This window comes from Pan paniscus, chromosome 13 (assembly GCF_029289425.2).
Source record: "Pan paniscus chromosome 13, NHGRI_mPanPan1-v2.0_pri, whole genome shotgun sequence".
Classification (NCBI taxonomy): domain Eukaryota; kingdom Metazoa; phylum Chordata; class Mammalia; order Primates; family Hominidae; genus Pan; species Pan paniscus.
The window spans coordinates 129,663,914-129,687,328 of NC_073262.2; the positions used below are offsets into that span (position 1 = coordinate 129,663,914).

General features: G+C 40.6%; 1 protein-coding gene across 1 annotated transcript in view; it reads right to left on the reverse strand.

Moving 5' to 3' along the window:
• COL4A4 (collagen type IV alpha 4 chain) overlaps positions 1–23,415 on the reverse strand; it is a 163,432-nt gene that overhangs the window by 42,737 nt on the left and 97,280 nt on the right. The window contains exons 26-35 of the mRNA XM_003821828.5: positions 18,368–18,436; positions 15,983–16,090; positions 15,255–15,473; positions 13,285–13,446; positions 11,780–11,950; positions 10,454–10,597; positions 8,174–8,281; positions 6,847–7,028; positions 5,931–5,994; positions 3,318–3,392 (exon numbers count right to left, since the gene is read on the reverse strand). Of these exons, the coding sequence (XP_003821876.2) occupies positions 3,318–3,392; positions 5,931–5,994; positions 6,847–7,028; positions 8,174–8,281; positions 10,454–10,597; positions 11,780–11,950; positions 13,285–13,446; positions 15,255–15,473; positions 15,983–16,090; positions 18,368–18,436 (1,302 nt within the window). The remainder of the gene's footprint in view (positions 1–3,317; positions 3,393–5,930; positions 5,995–6,846; positions 7,029–8,173; positions 8,282–10,453; positions 10,598–11,779; positions 11,951–13,284; positions 13,447–15,254; positions 15,474–15,982; positions 16,091–18,367; positions 18,437–23,415) is intronic.

A 23,415-nucleotide genomic window follows, 5' to 3' on the forward strand; every position in this document is an offset into this window, starting at 1 on the left:
TGCTGCAGAACACAATTCAGTTCTTCTCTAGTTTTCTGGAACAGACCATTCAACATTTGGTTCTTGATACAGGTTGCCAGTAGTTTGGAGTAAGTGCTGCACTGACTCACACCACCATATGGAACCCACCCACAGCTCCAAGAGCATGCCGTGTTCTTACTGAGGACATTTTAGTTTGTTGGCCTCTTTTCTTGCTAATTTATTAAAGATAAAATGATATTTCAGACACTTGAAATTACATTTCTTTGATTACTAAAGAGGATGACTATTTCCCCATGTGTTTATTTACAATGTATGAGTTTAATGCATGTTTATGGGATAAACCAATAGTGTGTGCTGAAAATCACTGGTTGAATCTGCACATAAAATATATGTCTCTGTATTTACAAACCATGCTGGGGGGGCTATAGTCATCATTTATTATAGCACACAGGAAACAAGCTTTTGTTAGTCTGTACCTGTTCCCTGATTGAATTTAACATCTATTAGTCTCACTATGTATTATCTTATTTATCCTGAAAACATTCCTACAGTAAAGTAGCATTATTCTCATCTACAAATGAAAACACTGATATATTAAAAAAAAAACTTGTCTCCCAAATTTTGTGGGTTTGTGTTAAGAACAGAACTTCTGAGTTAATTTGCACTATATTTTCTCTCTGAATAGAGTGCAGAGTAGGTAGGACTGAACCCAGGATAATCACATATAATCCCAAGACCAGCTGCAGATTCATGCCTTCTCATGATGCTCATTCAAGTTCAATGCAGCCTTCTCCAGTCAATGGAAATAGTGTATTAAGTAAACTCTGTGCTAGTGAATAACATATAATACAATTTAAAATTTCTAAGCTGAGGCCATGGCATATGGGAAAGGGGCCAATTTAAATGGTGGTAACCACAGGAGAACAGGCAAATTTGGCCAAGGCAAACTTTCTGAAAAAGTCAGCCTAAGTGTAAAATCACTCAGGTTTATGATTTTTAAGTTAAAATACTAGGTAACATCACAGGCCCCCATTTTGGACTACCCTGAGCTTATGAAATCTTCCTATCTTTGGGGTTTACATAAAAATACCAGTAAGTATGGGAAAATGTCTTCATGTTTTGCTGATGATGGTGATGATGACAATGATGATCATTGCATTTTATATTTGTATAGTTATTTTCAGTTTCAGTTTATTTCATTTGATCCTCAGGACAATCCTGCAGTATGCATAGGGCCAGTTTACAGGTGAGGCAACTACTCTCAGAGAAGATACTCTCAGCTTACCCAAGACCACAGGTGAAGTATTAATGGAGGTTGACTTTGAGCCACTGATTTTTCCCTTCTGAGGCTTCTCACTTTGATATTTGTCATGAACTCCCATAATGCTAACCTCAAAACTATTTTCCCTATCAAATGTATACTTCAGTTATACAGTTCAGTTAAAATATTATACTATCTAGGCCGGGCACAGTGCCTCACACCTGTAATCCAAGCAGTTTGGGAAGCCAAGGCAGGCAGATCACTCACGGCCAGGAGTTTGAGACCAGCCTAGCCAACATGACGAAACTCTGTCTCTACCAAAAATACAAAAATCAGCTGGTGTGGTGGTGCACACCTGTAGTCCCAGCTACTTGGGAGGCTAAGGTGGGAGAATTGCTTGAACCCAGAAGGTGGAGGTTGCAGTGAGCCAAGATTGTGCCACTCCACTCCAGCCTGGGTGAAACAGCAAGACTCCATCTCAAAAAAAAAAAATACATATATATATACACACACATATACACATATATATACTATCTAAATATATATACATATATACATATATATACTATCTAAATATATATACATATATATTTAGATATATATACGTATATATATTTAGATATATATACATATATATTTAGATATATACATATATAGATATATATGCATATATAGATATATACATATATACTTAGATATATACATATATATATATATCTAAATATATTTGTTCATGTCAGAGGTGAAAGACCCATAGCAAAGAAGGTGGGAAAGGTAGTTTGTGCCACTGTATTGTTTTTGTTAGACTTCCATTTTAGCAATCTTACAGTATAAAAACAAAATAAAATTTCTCATATAGTTCTGCTCAGAAAATATCTAATATTCTTTCTGTTGTATGAAATGAAACACAGCTATTGCCAGAGGGAATTTTAAGATAATGCACAAAATTATTGATATGAGGTGTTTTAATTTACAAGGTACCCAGCTAAACACAAACCTGGTTTCTAACCTGACCACTATTGGCTGAGTGCCCTGGGATATAACTTATTTAACCAGGCATCTGTGAATGGACATTTGTTCCATTCAAACAACGCATATTCCTGGGCATGCATCTTTGTACACTTGTCTGATTACTGACTCCATATAAATTCCTAGGAGAATTCCTAAGTCAAGCGATATGCATATTTTAAATATTGGTGCATTTCTATAGGGTCCAGAAAGGGAGTACCAATTAATATCTCCAACATTTTCTGAAATGTAAACATATATGAGTTAAACCAATAGAGCATTCTGTCCTAAGGCTGCTTTCCCCTCTAGGGGTCCCGTTCTGTTGGCTTGAACTCAAATGGCTTCCCTTTCCTGTAAAGCACGGAGCTGTGCATAACACTGGCACCCCCCTTCTGCTGTGGGTCATCTAATGTAGCCAGTTGTGGCCTCAACTGTCACAAGAACTCAATGGTGCATCACAATCCATTCTGAAGGATTCCAGGTTAATTATTATTGAGAAGCAAAATACTGTTTAAAATGACTTAGATTTCTTGTTGGTGATGAGGTATATGTTTGCTTGATTTGGTTTGATTTTTAGTGAATTAAAATAGATTCAATGATAGCTCAACAATGGCGCACCACTTACACTGGCATGTGCTTTTCTCAGTAGAAAGAAAGAGCTGGAATGACAACCTGCAGCTGTAGTCATTGTGAGTGGTTATTGCGAATGCATCATTTTAAATGATAGAGGGTGCAAAATGGTCCAGATTTTAATTGTTTGCAATATTCATTTTTGAGTTTGCCAAAATATGGGCATGCCTGGGGAGTTTATTATTGTGTCAACATCATCGGTCACATGAGCCATGATGGAAAAATGATTGTGAATCCCTAGTATGTAACCCTGGTGTTCTTCTAGGCCAGGCAAGAAATGCTATGGAAGTGTTTATATATAACCCGTTTTATCTATACCTTAATGCACAAAGGGGGAAGAAAATATTGATACGATCATTGCCAGCTAGAAGTAATTGTTCTGCTTTTCAAACTAAACTATTTTTTTTGTTTTAGTAAGAAAAATATGCAGCTATACCTGGACATCCAGGGCTACCTGGCTCACCCTTTGGACCAGGTGGACCAAAGTGACTGGCAGGGTCACCTTTGTTTCCTGAAAGGGATAAAATGCATGTGACATTACTTTAGACAATTTAATTTGGTCTCATACAGGTGACAATAACGTTTATGGTATTTGTCTGTACAGCTTATCTTCAGATATTTTAGGAGAGTGTTTTTAAATACTTTTATTCTAAACAAGAACAAATAGAAATATAAATGCAAGATGCAATTTACATACCCCACACACACACACACACACACACACACACATGGTTTTAGAATACATCACAATCATAAGGATCTCCGGGTATTGATAAGTTTGAGTTTTTAAGTCCTGAGAAAATTTTCAACTTTAGGTTTCTATTTAAGAAATTATTTGGCATTGAGTGACTATATCCTTATGTTTTAGAAACCAAAATCAAAAATTGTAACTGTTTTGGCTGCTGCAATCTTATTTCAAGCTCTTTTATAAGGCAGCTCAACTCAGTGTCCTTGCAAAAAGAAAATCACAAAGGCATACTGCATTGATGACAAGAGATGGCACATTCAAAAGCCACTGTAGGCCATGACTCCCACAGTCCCACAAAGCTACTGGTCACTCCATAATGCTTCCAGACACAAGGACCTACATTATGGTTGGGAGCCAGTTTGAAGTGGAGGACTCAAAATGGAGTGGGAGGAAAGGCAAGAAAATAGATGGGGTTTCAAGAGAATTAGAGAGGTAAGTTAGATGTATCTTATAGTAACTGCCCATTTACACCCCTTTCTAAAGGGGTTCCACCAGCACCTTGTGGAAGTCTTTCTCCTATCTGATTTTACTCATAATAATGGCCAATTGCTTGAGGGGTGGGATTCTGGCCCATTCCAGGTCAAACAAGTCTTTCCTTGAGAAGATGGAATAAGAAAGTGAGAATTTGAAGTCCTTGGCTACTGGGGCAGAAACCAAAAGCATTATCATGAGTTGTCCTGATGTAGAACATATTGGAGTACAACCCAACATATCCAGAAATATCCAGAAAAGATACTGTGTAGAGAGAGATGAAGCCAGTTGGTAGACAGGTAAGTGAAAAAATAGACCATGGGAAAAAGTGAGAAACCATGGATTGCCTAAGGGCTAGGGTCCCTTTAGCTTTGGCAGAACTATGTCTCCTATCTGTGGGATCCATGAGACATCTTTGACTCCAGGTATCTTGAGTGCATTTCAATTCCTTTTAAGCATGGCCCAATACAAGCATGAAGGAAGTGAGAAGAGGTAGGTTTTTACTGTGAAAGAATGGTAAAGAGACTAATAAATGTATAGGTAAGCAGAAAAGGAGTGACTTCTGAACTCCGAAGTTATAAAATATCAAAATCAAATATAAAACTTTTTCCATTTGTAACCATTTCCCAAGAAGGGATCTATATTATTCTTTCTGAAGAAATAAGCCCACACAGGTCATGTTTGTTACAACATTTAGTATATTATTTATAGAGTGTCTCTCAAAGTAGTAAGGCAGAGGATTGTAGGTCGTTCATTAATTAGTATTTTATATTTTAAATTTCTTTTAACTTATATCAAAATAAAGGATAACTGCATGTTAACCTGTGAATTTACAGCTAGTTACGCTAAGGCTAAGGTTAAAAAGGTAAATCATTTTAAAGTAGATTTAAAGAAAAATATTAACCCAATGGTATACCAAGATAGTAAAGCTATGAAAGGTTTTATGCAAACATTGCAACTAAGATATCCTGCTCTTTGTTTGTTTACTTGTTTGTCTGAATAAAGGGTGAATGAAGCCTCTCTTTCACTAGAATGTTAGGTGTGTGACAAGGCAGCACTGTTTTTGACACAAGGTAAACTAAGGCCCGTGGGGCCAAATCTAGCCTGCAGCCAATTTTGCAAATAAAGTTCTATTGGAAAACAGCCACACTCCTTTGTTTACAGATAGTATATGGCTGCTTTCACACTATAACAACACAGCTGAATAGTTGTGACTGAGACCATATGGCCCAACAAGCTGAAAATTGTTATGATCTGGCCCTTTAGGAAAAAAATATTTTGCTGACCTTGACTTATAGTAAAATAATAATAATAATAAAAAAAAATAACCCAATTGTAAATTACATCTATCTTGGGACTTCTTAAGTGAACTCTTAGCACCTGCTGGAAAGTCATGGCTTTAGCCTCTATGTCCTAACTGGGACTCTAAAAGCTGTACTTATGAAGTCCTTAGAAAAGATACTGGCTCCTGTGGGACATAGGGTTTCTAAGCCAAGGTGGGCACTGCCCACTGACATGGATCTGTTCTCCTTGCAACTGAGCTGTTACTTGAGGGGCTGCAGTCACTCCATGGACTGCTGCTGGGACTCTCACGGAGGAGGAAGACACGAAGAGCCTGCAGGCATGCTGTTTTCTATCTGATACCCTCGGATCTGAGTGACAACTGTAGAATATTTGGATCTTGAGTGTTTGACTGTCTAAGAAGAGCCCCTTGGGTGTTGCAGTTTCTTTGATACACTTTGCTTATCATGTAAAAGGCACTTGTTTACAATGTTATAAACATTCAGGACTATGCATTTGACAGATGGCTTCTGTATCTCCAAACCATACCTTTAGGTCCTCTTGCTCCATCAATTCCTGAAAATCCAGGGGGACCTGGAGAACCTGGCTCACCCTGACAGTTTAATGAAACAAAAGGCCTTAATCAGATTTCAAATACAAATGGCACATGCACAACACGATCCAGTTGTAATTTTCTGTAACTAATTTGGTTTTTGTAATCTGCAGTGGTAACGAAAGTTGAAATGCATGCAAGCCTCCCACTACATGTATCTAGTTTTTCAAAGTTGATATAGCTTCTCCAGAATTAGAGTTCTCAGTCGCAACTGGTAGCATCCCATTCTCTACACTTGGTTGTGAAACAGTAATTGTGTTACTAATTTGAATTTTAAATTACAAATAAACAAGTTGATACTAAATAAAATAGTATTATAAATCATAGCATATGAAAGACTTTACAAATCCATTTCATTCCAAAAGATGGATAGTGAGTTACGTGTTTTCCAGAAGTATAATGTTGGCAACTACATGTATTGTACCTCCTGGATTCTGAAAGGGTATTTTACTCATGGTTGTGAAGACGAAATATATTGAAAGCAAAATCTGTGATATCTGAAACTGGAAGACTTTAAAGACAGGATTTGGGTGATTTTTCAGGACGACTTTCATTCCAGTAAACCAGTGGTCATGAGGCAAGTCTTCATGGGTGGTTTAAACCAGGCTGGGAGATAGTGATTATGTGACTTGGTCCTCTATGTTAGGGGAACCAGGCAGGAGCACTGGTCAGAAATGTCAGTTTCATCGTGGCCTTCTAGAAGGCTCTATTTTCTCCTTGAGCTACACCTTACATTCTAAAAGCCAGTGAAAGGGCAATGGTATATACGCTGGCAAATTATAGCTCCTTACGGACATCCTAAGAACAGAAAGGTTTTATTGTCTCTTCCCCCACAAAGCAGTAGCCCCTTACCTGGTCACCTGGAAGTCCTGGAAAACCAATGAACCCTCTTAGACCAGTTGAGCCTGGAGGGCCTGGGGGTCCAGGACGCCCTGGCTGACCTTTCTCACCAGGTTCCCCTCTGTGAAATCCAGGTGGTCCGTATCTTCCCGGCTCTCCTCTTCTCCCTTGCATTCCGGGAGTTCCTTTATCACCTGATGAAGTTGGAAGTGTTACAGGTCTCTGCTGAAATTTTGAGCTAGGTAATAGTTAGGCTGAGGGACCTGGTCCTACTTTTAGGAGATAAAGCCAAAGGTATTGAGGATTCTGAATGCTGTCCCAAGCCGCTTCCTGATCATTTCTGGCTTCAGTGACCTCACTGATGAAAGAAGCTGCCTGGGAATATCTAACGACTATCAGAGGTGGGAGGGAGCACACAGGATTATTTGCTTCAGCTGCTTATTTTACAAATGAAGAAGCACTTACCCAGAAAAGTTAAAATATTTGCCCTCTAACAACTAGCTGAGAGAAGCCAAGATGAGCACCTCATGCAGACTAAGTCTGACCTTGGAGGAGCACACAAATGGGGTTGTCAAAAATCCTCGCTCTGCAATGTTTCTGTGGACCATTAGCGTGGGCATTGGGGTGTCTGTTAGAAAGGCAGGATCCCTGGCTGCCCCAGAGCTGCTGAATCAGAATCTGCATTTTAACAAGCTCTCCAGGTGATTAATGTGCTCTGAAGTTTGAGAGGCACTGGTCATAATGACTTGAACAGTCATTGCGCTATTCACTTTAAAACCAACTACCAAACCTGAAACCAGTATTTTATGTATAGCTCACGTTGATCCCAGTTTAGAATATCCAAATCTAGGAATACACAGGAACTTCAGCTAAATTTTAGCATGGAGAAACAAAAAATGTACCACAAGGTTTATTTGTGTTTATTTATATCTAAAAAAAATGGCCTTTTCTCACAGTGGTTCACGCCTGTAATCCAGCATTTTGGGAGGCCGAGGCGGGTGGATCACCTGAGGCCAAGAGTTTGAGACCAGCCTGGCCAACGTGGTGAAACCCCCATCTTTACTAAAAATACAAAAATTAGCCAGGCGTGGTGGCATGCGCCTGTAATTCCAGCTACTCGGGAGGCTGAGGCAGGAGAATCGCTTGAACCCGGGAGGCAGAGGTTGCAGTGAGCTGAGATGGTGCCACTGCACTCCAGCCTGGGCAACAAGAGCAAAACTCCATCTCAAAAAAAAAAAGTCTTTTCTAATCTCAGTGTTATTGGGGAAAGTTGCCTAACACATGTGATCTGTAAAGATGTCAACTTATTTGATATGGTTAAAAACTCTTAAGTGTTTACCTCTTTCTCCTGGGAATCCATCATCTCCAGGAGGTCCAGGTTCCCCAGGTGTTCCCTTTTGGGAAATGATAGCCATTTCTCCTTCATCTCCGGGAGGTCCTATGGCTCCTATGGATATTAATTATGCAAGAACAAAATGAACAGGAACATCACACACATAATTTATCCATTACTACATTTCACTCCCAAATCACAAATTCCCACTTAACCTACGAAGCTGTATTTATGTAGATCACAAAATGTCACCATCGTTGGCTGATTTCCTAAAGGAAGGTCAGTCATCTTTTATGTTCCTGACCCCACTTGTCCAGCCACAGAGTCTGGTGTACCAGGAGTGCTCACTGAATGTTTGCCAAATTCAACCAAACTGGTCGGGGTCTTCACTGAGGTTAAGACAGATTTGAAAAGTTCCAGTCTACAAAAAATGTCGCTTTGTTCTATAAAATTTGAATTTGCCCATCTCATATTTCCAGTTCCATATCTCCTCCTAGCCATCCTCTCTTACTTTCCTTATATTAAAAGAACAGACACTTATCTCAATGTGGCACCCCTCACACTGACTTCCGAAAGGTAGGAAGGGCATACCGTACTTCTGCCTGATTTTGCAAACACTGGCCAGCTGTAGCAATGTGCAGGCGTGGGCTCCTACCAGCTTGATGAGTGCCAGTTACCACAATTCAAGAACCCTGCAAGCCAGTTGTTAAACCATTGCTAACTTTAAATCAGCCGTGGCAGGAGTATTTATGCCATGACACTCAGCAAACACTATAAACCACGGTGCTTTTTTTTTTTTTTATTTCAAAGAACTAGTTTACTAGCCCATCACTGGCGTTAGTCCAAATTTTAATTTTTAGTGGGATAATTGTATAGTAGCATAATAGCACAGCAAACATCACTTATCTAAGCTAGCAAAGAGTGACTCTTTGATTCTTTGATTCCACATAAATAATTTACAAGCTAGTAAAACAATAAATTGTGGTAGAATCAATCAACTAAGAAGAAAAGGTAATTTTAATTCAATATGAGGCTACTTGCCCAAAAGGCCTTAAGGGCAAAAATCCTTGGGTCTGAAAATTGTCAAGCATTTTTTCTCAACACTGGAAAGGAAATACTACCTTCACCCTTTAGTGCCCCAGGACTAAGGAGTAGGAGTAAACATTTAACAGGGATGGGGACATAATATTTAAACCATTGGTCTCAAAACTTATTTTTCATAGTACAGAAAACATTTTTTTCTTTTTTTTTTTTTTTTGGAGACAGAATCTCACTCTGTCACCCAGGCTGGAGTGCAGTGGCACGATCTCTGCTCACTGCAAGCTCCGCCTCCCAGTTTCACACCATTCTCCTGCCTCAGCCTCCCGAGTAGCTGGGACTACAGGTGCCCACCACCACGCCCAGCTAATTTTTTGTAGTTTTAGTAGAGACGGGGTTTCACCATTTACCCAGGATGGTCTCGATCTCCTGACCTCATGATCTGCCCGTCTCGGCCTCCCAAAGTGCTGGGATTACAGGCGTGAGCCACCACACCTGGCCAGAAAACTATTTTTTCAAATGAAGCTTGGGGAAACTCTACTCGTGGCCCAGATGAAAGTGGACTTATGGTAGTTCAGAAGTTGGCAAACTGCAGCCCATGGGCCAAATCCTTCCTGCTGCCAGTTTCTGTACAGCACATGAGATGCGAATGATTTTTACACTGTGAAATGGTTGAGGGGTAAAACTCAAAAACAAGGTAATATTTCGTGGTGTGAAAATTATATGAAATTCAAACCTTAGCATCCATAAATACCATCTTACTGAAAATTGTATTTTATGTTTGTTTCTGTGTTGTCTATGTCTGCTTTCATGCTACAAAAGCAGACTTGAGTCGTTGTGACAGAGACCAGATGGCCTGCAAAGCCTGAAATTGTTATTATCAGGCTTTTTACAGGAAGAGCTTACCAACTTCTGTTCTAACTGAAACAGAGGTTGGAGAACAAGAGCCCCCTTTCCCAAAAGGTGAGAAAGTTCTCTGAAACCTAGAAGCTATAAATCAGTGCATTAAGAACCACTTGTTAATTCTTTTTCAATTAATAGAGCAATTCATTTGCCATCTATATGTAATAAGATTAAGAGGTAAAGAAAATGAATTTTGTTTAAAATTCTAAAACAAATACCATAGAACTAAAAGGAGGAGGAATCCAAGCTTCAGACCAGTCCTATTTTATTTTTCAGAAATCACATTTCTAGGTTTGGATCAAATACCAGAAACAAATGCATGTTGCATGGCTGTATTTTATTTACCTTTGGCCCCTCTCAGTCCCCGGTCTCCGGGAAGGCCAGACATGCCCTTCTCTCCAGGTTCTCCCTTTGTGCCAGGACATCCCTCTGCACCAGGCTTTCCTCTTTCTCCGGGAAAACCTGGGAAACCAGGCAGCCCCTGGGGTCCTGGTGAAATGAGAGCATGAAGTTTTAGGAAAATATTTTATTTGTTATTTATTTTTTCGGGGGTGGGAGGTGGACAGAGTCTCACTCTGTCACCCAGGCTGAAGTGCAGTGGCACGATCTCGGCTCATTGCAACCTCTGCCTCCCAAGTTCAAGCAATTCTCCTTCCTCAGCCTCCCGAGTAGCTGGGATTACAGGCGGGAGCCACCGCCCTTGGCTAATTTTTGTATTTTTAGTAGAGACGGAGTTTCACCATGTTGGCCAGGCTGGTCTCAAACTCCTTAGCCTCAAGTGATCCACCCGCCTCGGCCTCCCAAAGTGCTGGGATTATAGGTGTGAGCCACTGTGCCTGGCCCTAGGAAAACATTTTACAGGCTAGTATGATTCTTATATATTGTGTTCCTCGTAGTTCATCTACAGATGCAAACTCCTGCCTAACGCTGAGTTTGTATTCAAAGTAAACAATTGTCAACCTCACTGCACTTAGTAGCTGGGCTCAGTTGGGCACGGTGACTCAGACCTGTAATCCTGGCACTAGGGAGACCAAGGCAGGAGGATCTTTGAGGCCAGAATTTCAAGATCAGCCTGGCTAAAATGGCGCGATCCTGTCTCCTAAAAAAAAAAAAATTAGGCGTGGTGGCACATGCCTCTCAGGAGGCTGAGGTAGGAGGATCACTTGAGCCCAGGAGTTCAAGGCTGCAGTGAGCTATGATCCTGCCACTGCCCTCTAGCCTGGGCTACAGAGCAGGCCTCTGTCTCCTAAAAAAAAAAAAAAATTCCATGCTCTGCTGCCCTGTCCTCAGTTTCCTACCTACAGACCTGAAGTGTGTGGGCCCTGATGTGTCTGAGTCTTAATCCCCTAATTGAGGGTAGGGATGAGAGTGGGGACCCCCTCCAAAATGAAAATGCACCTTTCCCGATCCTAGAGTTTACCGTGCTACCCAGTCCTCATGAATTCTGTGGCCCTAACACCTTCAAACCCCTTTTCCCATTGACCGGTACAGAAACATTTTGCCACTGGAAATAACGATACAGAGGACAAGAGCAAGGGAGGCATCATTAAGGGAAGGACAAAGCCAGACTAACAGTTAACTCTTTTCGTGTGGTCATCTGTCCAGTCTTCACTTGGCAGTGGATTTCATGTTTCTACGATGGGAGGACATCATGGAAAAAGCACTACCTACCCTTTGGACCTGGAGGACCAGGTAGCCCATCATCTCCAAAGGGACCTGGGATTCCTGGGAGGCCTGGGGGACCATGTGCCCCAGGCCATCCTGGGAGTCCAGGGAGGCCTTTCATTCCAGCTGGCCCGGGAGGCCCCACATCTCCCAGCTGTCCTTTCCCACCTGGAGCACCTAAGACAAACCACAGTGACCACAGTGTGTGAAGGCTGAACACTGGCTTCACACACAGCAGGAAAAATATACAGTAGCTTAAACAATGCGTTAAACAACAGTAAAGCAATATTTGTTGGCTAAAATAACAGTAGCAACTTTCCATCAATCTAAGAATATATTTTTCTAGATGCCATAAATAGAAGGGCAGATCATTTGAGTAAATGTTTCCCAGTAGGGATGAATGAAGATTATAGAAATATTTTTAACAGAAAACAAAAAGAAAAAACAAACATTGTATTTGTATTTCCTCTTGGTGGAGGGAAACTAATAGAAGAAAACTTTCCAGGTTTTTCCTGAAGCTCTACAGCCGAGTGAACTTCAAGCAGAAGTCAGAGCCGGTGTCTAGCGTTATTGGTGCTAGAAATATGGCTGTAGCGGAAAGTTTTGCCTCAATCTGGTTTTAATTTTTCAAGTGCGTATATTACTGCATTTGGATAAAAGCAATGGGATTTAAATGACAGAGTAAACAATGTGAATAGTGAAATGAAGATCATATTGAAAATAGCCCCTGCTATGTTCTGAATGTGTCCCTCCAAAATTCATATGTTGAAAGTTAATCACCAATGTGATAGTATTAAGAGGTGAACACTTGGGGAGGTGATTAAGTCATAAGGGCAGAGCCCTCATGAATAAGATTGGTGACCTTATTAAAGAGGTGCAAAAGAGCTGTTTGCCCCATCTGCCTGTGAGGACACAAGGAAGGCACACCAAATCTGCTGCCAGCTTGATCTTGGACTTCCCAGCCTCCTGAGCCATAAGAAATAAATTTCTGTTGTTTATAAATTGCCTAGTTTAAGGTATTTGGTAGAGCAGTGCGAATGGACTAAGGCAGCCTCCCTGCACCTTGTATTAGGAGACACTCCAGGGGTCTCTTGTGTTCCTACGTCTTCCTGCGTATGCCAAGAATGCAAGATCCTGATGCTCTTTACCTGGGAAACTTCTCAAGCTTGTGTTTGCAGCAAGCACCCTTGATAAATGATATAGCACTTTCCTCAATAGGAAAAGCAGGCTTTCTCACAGGTTGCTATAAAGCAGTGGTTCCTTGGCTCAGGGCTCCTCTCATATAATGCAACCCACTGTGTGTGTGGCCAACTAGCCCACTACGTTGCCCCATGAGACTTGGGTGACATGGGGGAAGTGATGCAAACCAACATGAAACTCATGAGTAACGAAGTCCTTTGTCTCTGACTCAGGACTCTTGCTTCTGGCAGCATCCATAAAAGATTAAAAGGGGAGCTTATTTAATTGTAAGTAGGGTAAGCCCCAGACCCTTCACAGTTCTTGACACTTACCTGGGCTACCTGGATACCCAGGGAGTCCCGGTTGCCCTGGTATCCCTGGAGCACCTCTTTCACAGGAATGGCCAGGTGGACCTGGGACACCTGGAAACCCAGCATGTCCCTCTCTGCCTTTGGGACCTTTGAGACCTGGGAATCCAGGAATGCCAGCTGGCCCTGAAATGATACAATACATCCATGACATTCATGACAAAAAACTATACAGATGGCCCATGATGAATTGTTCACGCATATCAATACTGGAGGTGAACATTTTCATCCTGAATCAGTGTTCAAATGGGTTAAGTCTTTGAATGGATTTTCTTATCATAGATGTAATGAGTTCCTTATGAACAGAGAAACAATGCATTGCTAAGTGAGTTACTTGATAAGGTTATGTGGACTGCAGTTGCCTATGCAAATAAGAAACCACTTGGTTCTTCCTAATTTTAATTAACCTCTAACTTTGCATCAGGCTTTACACCAAATCTCTACAATATTTACAAACCCAGTTTGCACTGTATGAATTTGCATTTTATGAGAGATTTCATCACTTGTATTCTCAAATTTCTACTCACTAGAAAGACAGTGTCATAATCTTCAGGAAAGAACATCCCCCATAATTCCATACCCTAACCCAAAAATCTACTTTGTTTTCCTATGTTTTCTTTACATTTTGGTTCATATGTTTACATTTAAAAATAGTAATCACAGTGCAAATTCAGTTGTTGGAGCGCTTCAGATTGCATATTAATCTGCAAATGTTTTCCAGTTTGTTGCAGTCTTTACAAATATGATTTAAATTGCTAATGGCTGGATGGTATTCCTTTGAGAGATAGAGTGTGTGTGTATGTGTGTGTGTGTGTCTGTCTTTGTTCTTTCCAATTATTCCTCTGCTGTGGATAATACTACAAGGGCATTTTCATATCTATAACCTTCTTCCATTGAACACTTCCCTTAGATATATTTTCACAAGTGAGATAGTCGGATTACTGGATCATTATTTTTATTGACTTACATTATATTTCACCTGTTAGTTTCCAATTAATTGTTTCTTTCAATATGAATCTTTTTATTTACAAACTTCCATGCAAGCTCCTTGAGGGTGCTAATTCTCCTCCTCTCCTCCACGTGTCCTGTGCTAATGTACTCTAGTGGATGCCTAATAAACACTGGCCCCGCTGACTTTTAGAAAAGAACCAGAATGTTCTTTGTAAACATCTGATCTGTGGTCCACATCTTGATCACCATCACCCAAGAGGCCCACTGAAGTTCAGAATGTGGGACCCCACCCCAGAAATAATGAATCAGAATTCCTCAGACTGGGGTCCTGAAGACAATAATTTTAATGAGCTGCCCCACCCCCACTTGGTTATTTTTAAGTACATTAAAACCTGAAAAACTCCACTGGGGATCCTGAAGGATCCTTACTGATTTCAGAAAAGGATATGAATCAGTGTCCAGGCCATCTTCCTCTCTTGCATTGGATGCCCTGCCTGCCACCCCAAATGGAATGAAGGTCCCTCTACCCTGTCTCCTGTGCGAAGACAGCTTGTCCTCTAGGCTCAGCTCATACCCGGCTCTCCCACAGAGTGTTCCCAGATGCCAGCTCACAGCTCCAGCCTCTAAGCCACTCGTCCTCTCACAATCAGGCCTGCCTACCTTCCACCTGGCAACAGCCCCAGACAGGTTACACAGTCCCTGCTCTTGGCCTTTGCAGCACCAACATACTAGCTGCAGAATCAAACTGAGTTGAATGAACCAGAGTGAGCTGCCCTGCATTTGAAAACAATCAATAAAGTGCAAAGGCAAGGCTGGAGATTCAGGTTATTTGAAATGTGACCAGCACCCCAAATGAGGGAAAACACTTGGGTAAACTGTTTATATTCTACATGCCTAAAGCAAAATAATCTAAACGTTCTTCAGTGACCTGTTCCAAAACCGAGCCAGCTCTATGCACCAAAAGGACAGCAAAGCCCTCATACCTTCAGCCCCTGGACATCCCGGATCACCTCTGGGTCCTTTTATCCCTGGCACTCCTGAAAGACCCCTCTTTCCCGGGGGTCCCAGGTGACCAAATGCAGGGTCTCCCGGGATTCCTTTCTGACCATTCACTCCTGGTGAGCCGGGAGGGCCTGGGGGCCCAACAAGGGAGGACCCCTTTTCACCTCCAAAACCCGGATCTCCCATGTCACCACGAAAACCTATTTAACAACAAAAAAAATATTTTTAATGATAACATGTGCAAGTATAGAACCAATACATATAAGACTTACTTTGATAAAAATACTTTTCTTAAAAACACGGGGGTACTTACTAAAATTAAGAGCAGTTTAACAGTAATGTTGTTTTGCCACCTTTTGTAGAGAGAGAAACTGCAACTTTGTGTTTCCTATAAGCCAATGATGTTTCCCTAATTGCTTTCCTTCTCTGGCAAACATTCTGGCTGGACTGAGTAGTTTCAACAACATAATAGACAAATAATAGCCCACAACTTATGCTTCAAGGTGTAAGGAGGCTTGGCAACTTATAAAATTATAATCTGAAAGTTATCACAATATAGCTAAGGGTCTATCAAGAAACACCATTTCCCTATTATCTAGGGATCCCTGGACCATTTCCTCAATGAAATTATCCATCGGTAGAAATGTTAAAAAGTTCCTGATAGATATTCCCAAAGCAGAAAAAAAAAAAAAAAAAAAACCTCACTGACCAGGTGGACCTGGTATTTCCGCTGTTCCTGGTGTGCCAGGTCTGCCTTTATGCCCATCTGAACCACTCAGCCCAGGGGCACCTTGGGGACCTGGAAATCCCTTCGGACCTAAACAATAATAAAAACAAAACACAGACTCAATAAAACAAAATCTAATGTGAACAAAATGAGATGATTTTCTTTAAGTCTATGTTAAGTCCTTTTAGAATATTTCTACTTTATGGAAGTAAGGATGTTGCCTATCCTGATTTACAAAAATATATTGTAAGTCATATGCTCCAAATAAATGTTTTCTAGGAGTGATTTTGTTAAGGCACTTTCTCAGAAGCCATCCTGTGAAGGATTCTTCCTGAAAGCCTTTGGAACTTGCACCACCATTCAGGTGACTTTTTTTGGTATCTTCCCATGCTAGGTCTGAAACACGACTATGCAACCATTGTCTGCCCTTGTAGGGGTAAAGAGGTGGTGGCCAGTGTCTATCTTGACAAGAAAGGATCAGATTAAAGACCAAAATCTATTTCCCTGCATCTTACTGAATTTGCCCTTAAATGAAGTATAGGCAAAAAGCACTTGCAAAAAGTAATAGAGAATTTTTTTTTTTTTTTTTTGAGACGGAGTCTTGCTCTGTCACCGAAGCTGGAGTGCAGTGACGCAGTCTCGGCTCACTGCAAGCTCTGCCTCCTGGGTTCACGCCATTCTCCTGCTTCAGCCTCCCGAGTGGCTGGGATTGCAGGCGCCCGCCACCACGCCTGGCTAATTTTTTATGTTTTTAGTAGAGACGGGGTTTCACCGTGTTAGCCAGGATAGTCTAATCTCCTGACCTTGTGATCCACCCACCTCGGCCTCCCAAAGTGCTGAGATTACAGGCATGAGCCACCGCGCCCGGCCTAGAGAATCTATTTTAAACCTTCTGTGATTTTCTACAAGGAGTTATCTCAGCTAAAATAACTTATAAATCATAAACTTCAATGGAGGCACAACTGCCAAATTAAAATGTGAGTATTCACTTCTCTCGAAGGTACAGCTGCTGAAAGAAATCAAACTTTTTTTAATCCACCCATGACCAGTAAAAGTAAAAATGAACGTTCAATCCGTCAACCTGCAATTCTCCACTCTGCTGATACGGAATTATATTTCCGCACTCTTGCCATTGCCTTGTGGTGGGCGGAGTGTAATTCCCTGCCCTTTTACCCAGGGCTTGGTCATGTGACTTGTTTTGGGCAATAGGAAATGAACGCCTATGATCCAATCAGAGGTGTGGAGGGAGCCTGTGAGCTGAGCCGGCCCTCTTGCATTTCTGCAATCACATGAGAAAAGCCTGGCCTTGCAATGAGATGCATGTTGCAACCCCAAACCTAACTTGGAGCTACACTCTAAGCCAACAGAGACCATCTTAGATCAGCTAAACCCAACCAACCTGCAGACCCATAAGATAGAAAATAAGTGTTTGTTGTAGCCCACTGAGATTTTGAGATTATTTACATATTATTGTCATGAAATTTGATGGTAGAGAGAGTAACAGTCATTATTCATACTAGTAATGAACGGGTAGGGAACTCTAAAGAAACAAAGAAGAGTTAGGCAAAATATCTTAGATAGATTTTGGATTTAATTCATCTAAAAATAAGTGATTGATTCAAATGAAGCTGTTGCATGAATGTGCAAACAAGGACAGAGATATTTGGGCATTTTTTTCAAATGTTTCTGATCAAATGTTGGTTCTCTTGGAAAGTAAAACTTACAATCAATAAACAAATGATCATTATTCACTCTTGAGGCACAGGAAAGGAAAGAAGATACAGTTTTAAAACTTTCAGGCTGAGTGCGGTGGCTCACACCTGTAATCCAAGCACTTTGGGAGGCTGAGGTGGGTGGATCACAAGGTCAGGAGTTCGAGACCAGCCTAACCAATATGGTGAAACCCTGTCTCTACTAAAAATACAAAAATTAGCCGGGCACGGTGGCGGGTACCTGTAGTCCCAGCTACTTGGAAGACTGAGGCAGAAGAATCATTGAACCTGGGAAGCAGAGGTTGCAGTGAGCTGAGATCACACCACTACACTCCAGCCTGGGAGACAAAGTGAGACTCCGTTTCAAAAAAAAAAAAAAACTTTCAAGGGACAGACATTTTAACTGATATATGAGCAAATCAAGGTAAATTTTATTGTACAAAGATTTGAAAAGCCCATCTGGAGTGTTCTCAAACCAGCAGACTAGAGGCCCAACTACAAATTACTACAAATGCTGTTTTCCCCTATCCACGGTCCCTCAAAACTTCAGAAATGTCCTAACTAGTCTGAGGATTCACTCTTGGTTTATCTGTCTGGCTGGTTTTTTTTTTTACTCTGGGAAGTATATAAGACAGTAACTTCTCATTGATAATACCTGGAGGTCCATCAAAACCTGGAGGGCCGTGCCTCCCAGGGTAGGTTACGTTGCAAGAAATTGTGTCACCTGCAATGAGAAAAGAAAAGCGGCATTCACATAACTGATAGCCCAGTGCAATGTGAGTCTGTCTCAATGACAACTTCCTCAAGATATTTTTCTGTATAATATATGCAGAAGTCAAAGAAAAAGAAGACTCCCAAGTATCATTAGATCACTTAAGCTGCTTTCATACAGAATTTTTAGATTTTTCCTGAAATCTGAATTTCAACTGTCAGAAGAGTTATAAACATAAGAAAAGAAATATATTGATTATAAAAAGTATAAGTTTCAATAATCTATAAAAGCAATGTAGATGATAAAAATGTAATGGAGATGAACTACATGGGTAGTAGATAATAATAATAATGTAATGGAGATCTATTACATGCATATCTAACACAATACAATGAGGAGTCTCGATAAATCATAAAATAGCAGCAGGTGTCCAATGCTGAGTTCAGAAAATCTGACTCTTACTATGAACATGGAGAAATTGTGCAAATGAAGAGGCTGGGCTAAATGTGAATAGCTACCACTTATTGAGGGCTAGGTGCTTCAAATATATTGTCTCATTTTTCTAATGACTTCACAATCTAGTAGCATCATCCCCCATGTTAAAGAAATGTTTAAAGAAAGTTAATAAGCAGTTCAGGGTCTGAATGAAAAATTTTCTAGATATCACCAATAAAACACCCAAGTTTGAGCCTCTCAGTTCCCTCTCAGTTCCTGTATCCTAAAATGGAATTTTTCTCTTTTATATTAGGAATAATATCTCATAGTGCATTTCTTTATATGCTCTCAGATTTAAGATATATCAGATGAATAAAAATGACATCAGATTTTGTTGGGTTCTAGACCATGAATTTATACCTTATCAAATACCAAGATACTTGCTTGCCTTTCTATGTTATCAAAACAAGAACAAAGGATATTACTTTGTTCTAAAACTTCACAACTAGCAATGTAGTTCAAGATATATACATATAATACATATTACAAAAGAAAAAAACTTAAACCTTTTTTGCCACCTTCTTAAGAGTTTTCAGCTATAATCCTGAAAGTCATTTTATTGTTTGAAATTCACATAACTGTAAAATATATTTAAAATACCTTCTTTTTTCTCACTAGAATGCCAACAAATGGTTTTTCATGGACAATGATAGTTTAAATGACATACTAATTTTTAAAAATTAAAATACATAGTATTATCTCAAAAGACTATAAAAATAATTCCATACTTTGAGTATGTGTATATAATATATATACATATATGTAATTTTAATATAGTCAGATTGTATGAGTTCATACTGAGAAATGAAGGAAAAGCAATTTTGGTATGTCAAATAAATAAAACAACAAAGATATTTTAGCATCTTAAGGATTTACTTTAAATATTGTGTTGTAATGCTTTTATTTGTTTAACAAGGTACAAGGTTTGAACAGTGCCTGGATCAAATTTTATTTAGCTATTATGCCATAGCTATAATAATTTTGCCCAGAAGAGACTCATTTTAGCTTCCATGATTTTATGTGACATTCTGCCACAAAAATATTCAAAATTACCTTTCTGGGTGAAAACATCATAAATAAATTTAAAAAGCAATTCAGGATATGAACAAAAAAATTCTCTAGACAGATATCATCAAGAAAAACTAATCTGAACTTTGACAAATGAAAAACATACTGAGGGAATTACAAAATGCAGTGGAAAGTTTTAACAATAGACTAGAACAAATAGAAGAAAGAATTTCAGAGCTCAAAGACAAGGCTTTTGAATTAACCCAATCAGACAAAAATAAGAAAAATGAACAAAGTCTCTAAGACATATGGTATTAGTAAAACAGCCAAACCTAAGACTAACTGGCGTTCCTCAGAGAAAAGAAAAAAGAACTAATTTGAGGCAGTTATTGAGGAAAACTTCTATGGCCTGGCTACAGATCTAGATATCCAAAGCCAAGAAGCTTAAAGAACTCCTGGGAAATTCATTGCAAAAAGACCTTCACCAAGCCATATAGTTATCAGACTATCTAAATTCAAAATGAAGGCAAGAATTCTAAGAGCAGTGAGACAAATGCATCAGGTAACTTATAAATGAAAACCTATCAGACTTACAGCAGACTTCTCAGCAGAAACCTTACAAGCCAAAAGGGATTGGCATCCTATCTTCAACCTCCTTAAACAGAACAACTGTCGGCCAAGAATTTCATATTCCACAAAACTAAATTTCATAAATGAAGGAGAAATAAAGTCATTTTCAGACAAGCAAATGCTGAGGAAATTTTTCACTACAAAACACGCACTACAAGAAATGCTAAAAGGGAAGATGGCCAAATAGGAACAGCTCCGGTCTACAGCTCCCAGCGTGAGCGATGCAGAAGACAGGTGATTTCTGCATTTCCATCTGAGGTACCGGGTTCATCTCACTAGGGAGTGCCAGACAGTGGGCGCAGGACAGTGGGTGCGCGCACCGTGCGCGAGCCGAAGCAGGGCGAGGCAATGCCTCACTCGGGAAGTGCAAGGGGTCAGGGAGTTCCCTTTCTGAGTCAAAGAAAGGGGTGACGGACAGCACCTGGAAAATCGGGCCACTCCCACCCGAATACTGCGCTTTTCCGATGGGCTTAAAAAACGGCGCACCAGGAGATCACATCCCGCACCTGGCTCGGAGGGTCCTGCACCCACGGAGTCTCGCTGATTGCTAGCACAGCTGTCTGAGATCAAACTGCAAGGCGGCAGCCAGGCTGGGGGAGGGGTGCCCGCCATTGCCCAGGCTTGGTTAGGTAAACAAAGCAGCCAGGAAGCTCAAACTGGGTGGAGCCCACCACAGCTCAAGGAGGCCTGCCTGCCTCTGTAGGCTCCACCTCTGGGGGCAGGGCACAGATAAACAAAAAGACAGCAGTAACCTCTGCAGACTTAAATGTCCCTGTCTGACAGCTTTGAAGAGAGCAGTGGTTCTCCCAGCACACAGCTGGAGATTTGAGAACGGGCAGACTGCCTCCTCAAGTGGGTCCCTGACCCCTGACCCCCGAGCAGCCTAACTGGGAGGCACCCCCCAGCAGAGGCACACTGACACCTCACAGGGCCCAGTACTCCAACAGACCTGCAGCTGAGGGTCCTGTTAGAAGGAAAACGAACAAACAGAAAGGACATCCACACCAAAAACCCATCTGTACATCACCATCATCAAAGACCAAAAGTAGATAAAACCACAAAGATGGGGAAAAAACAGAGCAGAAAAACTGGAAACTCTAAAAACCAGAGCACCTCTCCTCTTCCAAAGGAACGCAGTTCCTCACCAGCAATGAAACAAAGCTGGACGGAGAATGACTTTGACGAGCTGAGAGAAGAAGGCTTCAGACGATCAAATTATTCCGAGCTACGGGGGAGCATTCAAACCAAAGGCAAAGAAGTTGAAAACTTTGAAAAGAATTTAGAAGAATGTATAACTAGAATAACCAATACAGAGAAATGCTTAAAGGAGCTGATGGAGCTGAAAACCAAGGCTCGAGAACTACCTGAAGAATGCAGAAGCCTCAGGAGCTGGTGCGATCAACTGGAAGAAAGGGTATCAGCAATGGAAGATGAAATGAAGTGAGAAGGGAAGTTTAGAGAAAAAAGAATAAAAGGAAATGAGCAAAGCCTCCAAGAAATATGGGACTATGTGAAAAGACCAAATCTACGTCTGATTGGTGTACCTGAAAGTGACAGGGACAATGGAACCAAGTTGGAAAACACTCTGCAGGATATTATCCAGGAGAACTTCCCCAATCTAGCAAGGCAGGCCAACATTCAGATTCAGGAAATACAGAGAATGCCACAAAGATACTCCTCAAGAAGAGCAACTCCAAGACACATAATTGTCAGATTCACCAAAGTTGAAATGAAGGAAAAAATGTTAAGGGCAGCCAGAGAGAAAGGTGGGTTACCCTCAAAGGGAAGCCCATCAGACTAACAGCGGATCTCTCGGCAAAAACCCTACAAGCCAGAAGAGAGTGGGGTCCAATATTCAACATTCTCAAAGAAAAGAATTTTCAACCCAGAATTTCATATCCAGCCAAACTAAGCTTCATAAGTGAAGGAGAAATAAAATACTTTACAGACAAACAAATGCTGAGAGATTTTGTCACCACCAGGCCTGCCCTAAAAGAGCTCCTGAAGGAAGCGCTAAACATGGAAAGGAACAACCGGTACCAGCCGCTGCAGAATCATGCCAAAATGTAAAGACCATCGAGACTAGGAAGAAACTGCATTAACTAATGAGCAAAATAACCAGCTAACATCATCATGACAGGATCGAATTCACACATAACAATATTAACTTTAAATGTAAATGGACTAAATCCTCCAATTAAAAGACATAGACTGGCAAATTGGATAAAGAGTCAAGACCCATCAGTGTGCTGTATTCAGGAAACCCATCTCACGTGCAGAGACACACATAGGCTCAAAATAAAAGGATGGAGGAAGATCTACCAAGCAAATGGAAAACAAAAAAAGGCAGGGGTTGCAATCCTAGTCTCTGATAAAACAGACTTTAAACCAACAAAGGATCAAAAGAGACAAAGAAGGCCATTACATAATGGTAAAGGGCTCAATTCAACAAGAAGAGCTAACTATCCTAAATATATATGCACAAATACAGGAGCACCCAGATTCATAAAGCAAGTCCTGAGTGACCTACAAAGAGACTTAGACTCCCACACATTAATAATGGGAGACTTTAACACTCCACTGTCAACATTAGACAGATCAACGAGACAGAAAGTCAACAAGGATACACAGGAATTGAACTCAGCTCTGCACCAAGCAGACCTAATAGACATCTACAGAACTCTCCAACCCAAATCAACAGAATATACATTTTTTTTAGCACCACACCACACCTATTCCAAAATTGACCACATACTTGGAAGTAAAGCACTCCTCAGCAAATGTAAAAGAACAGAAATTATAACAAACTATCTCTCAGACCACAGTGCAATCAAACTAGAACTCAGGATTAAGAATCT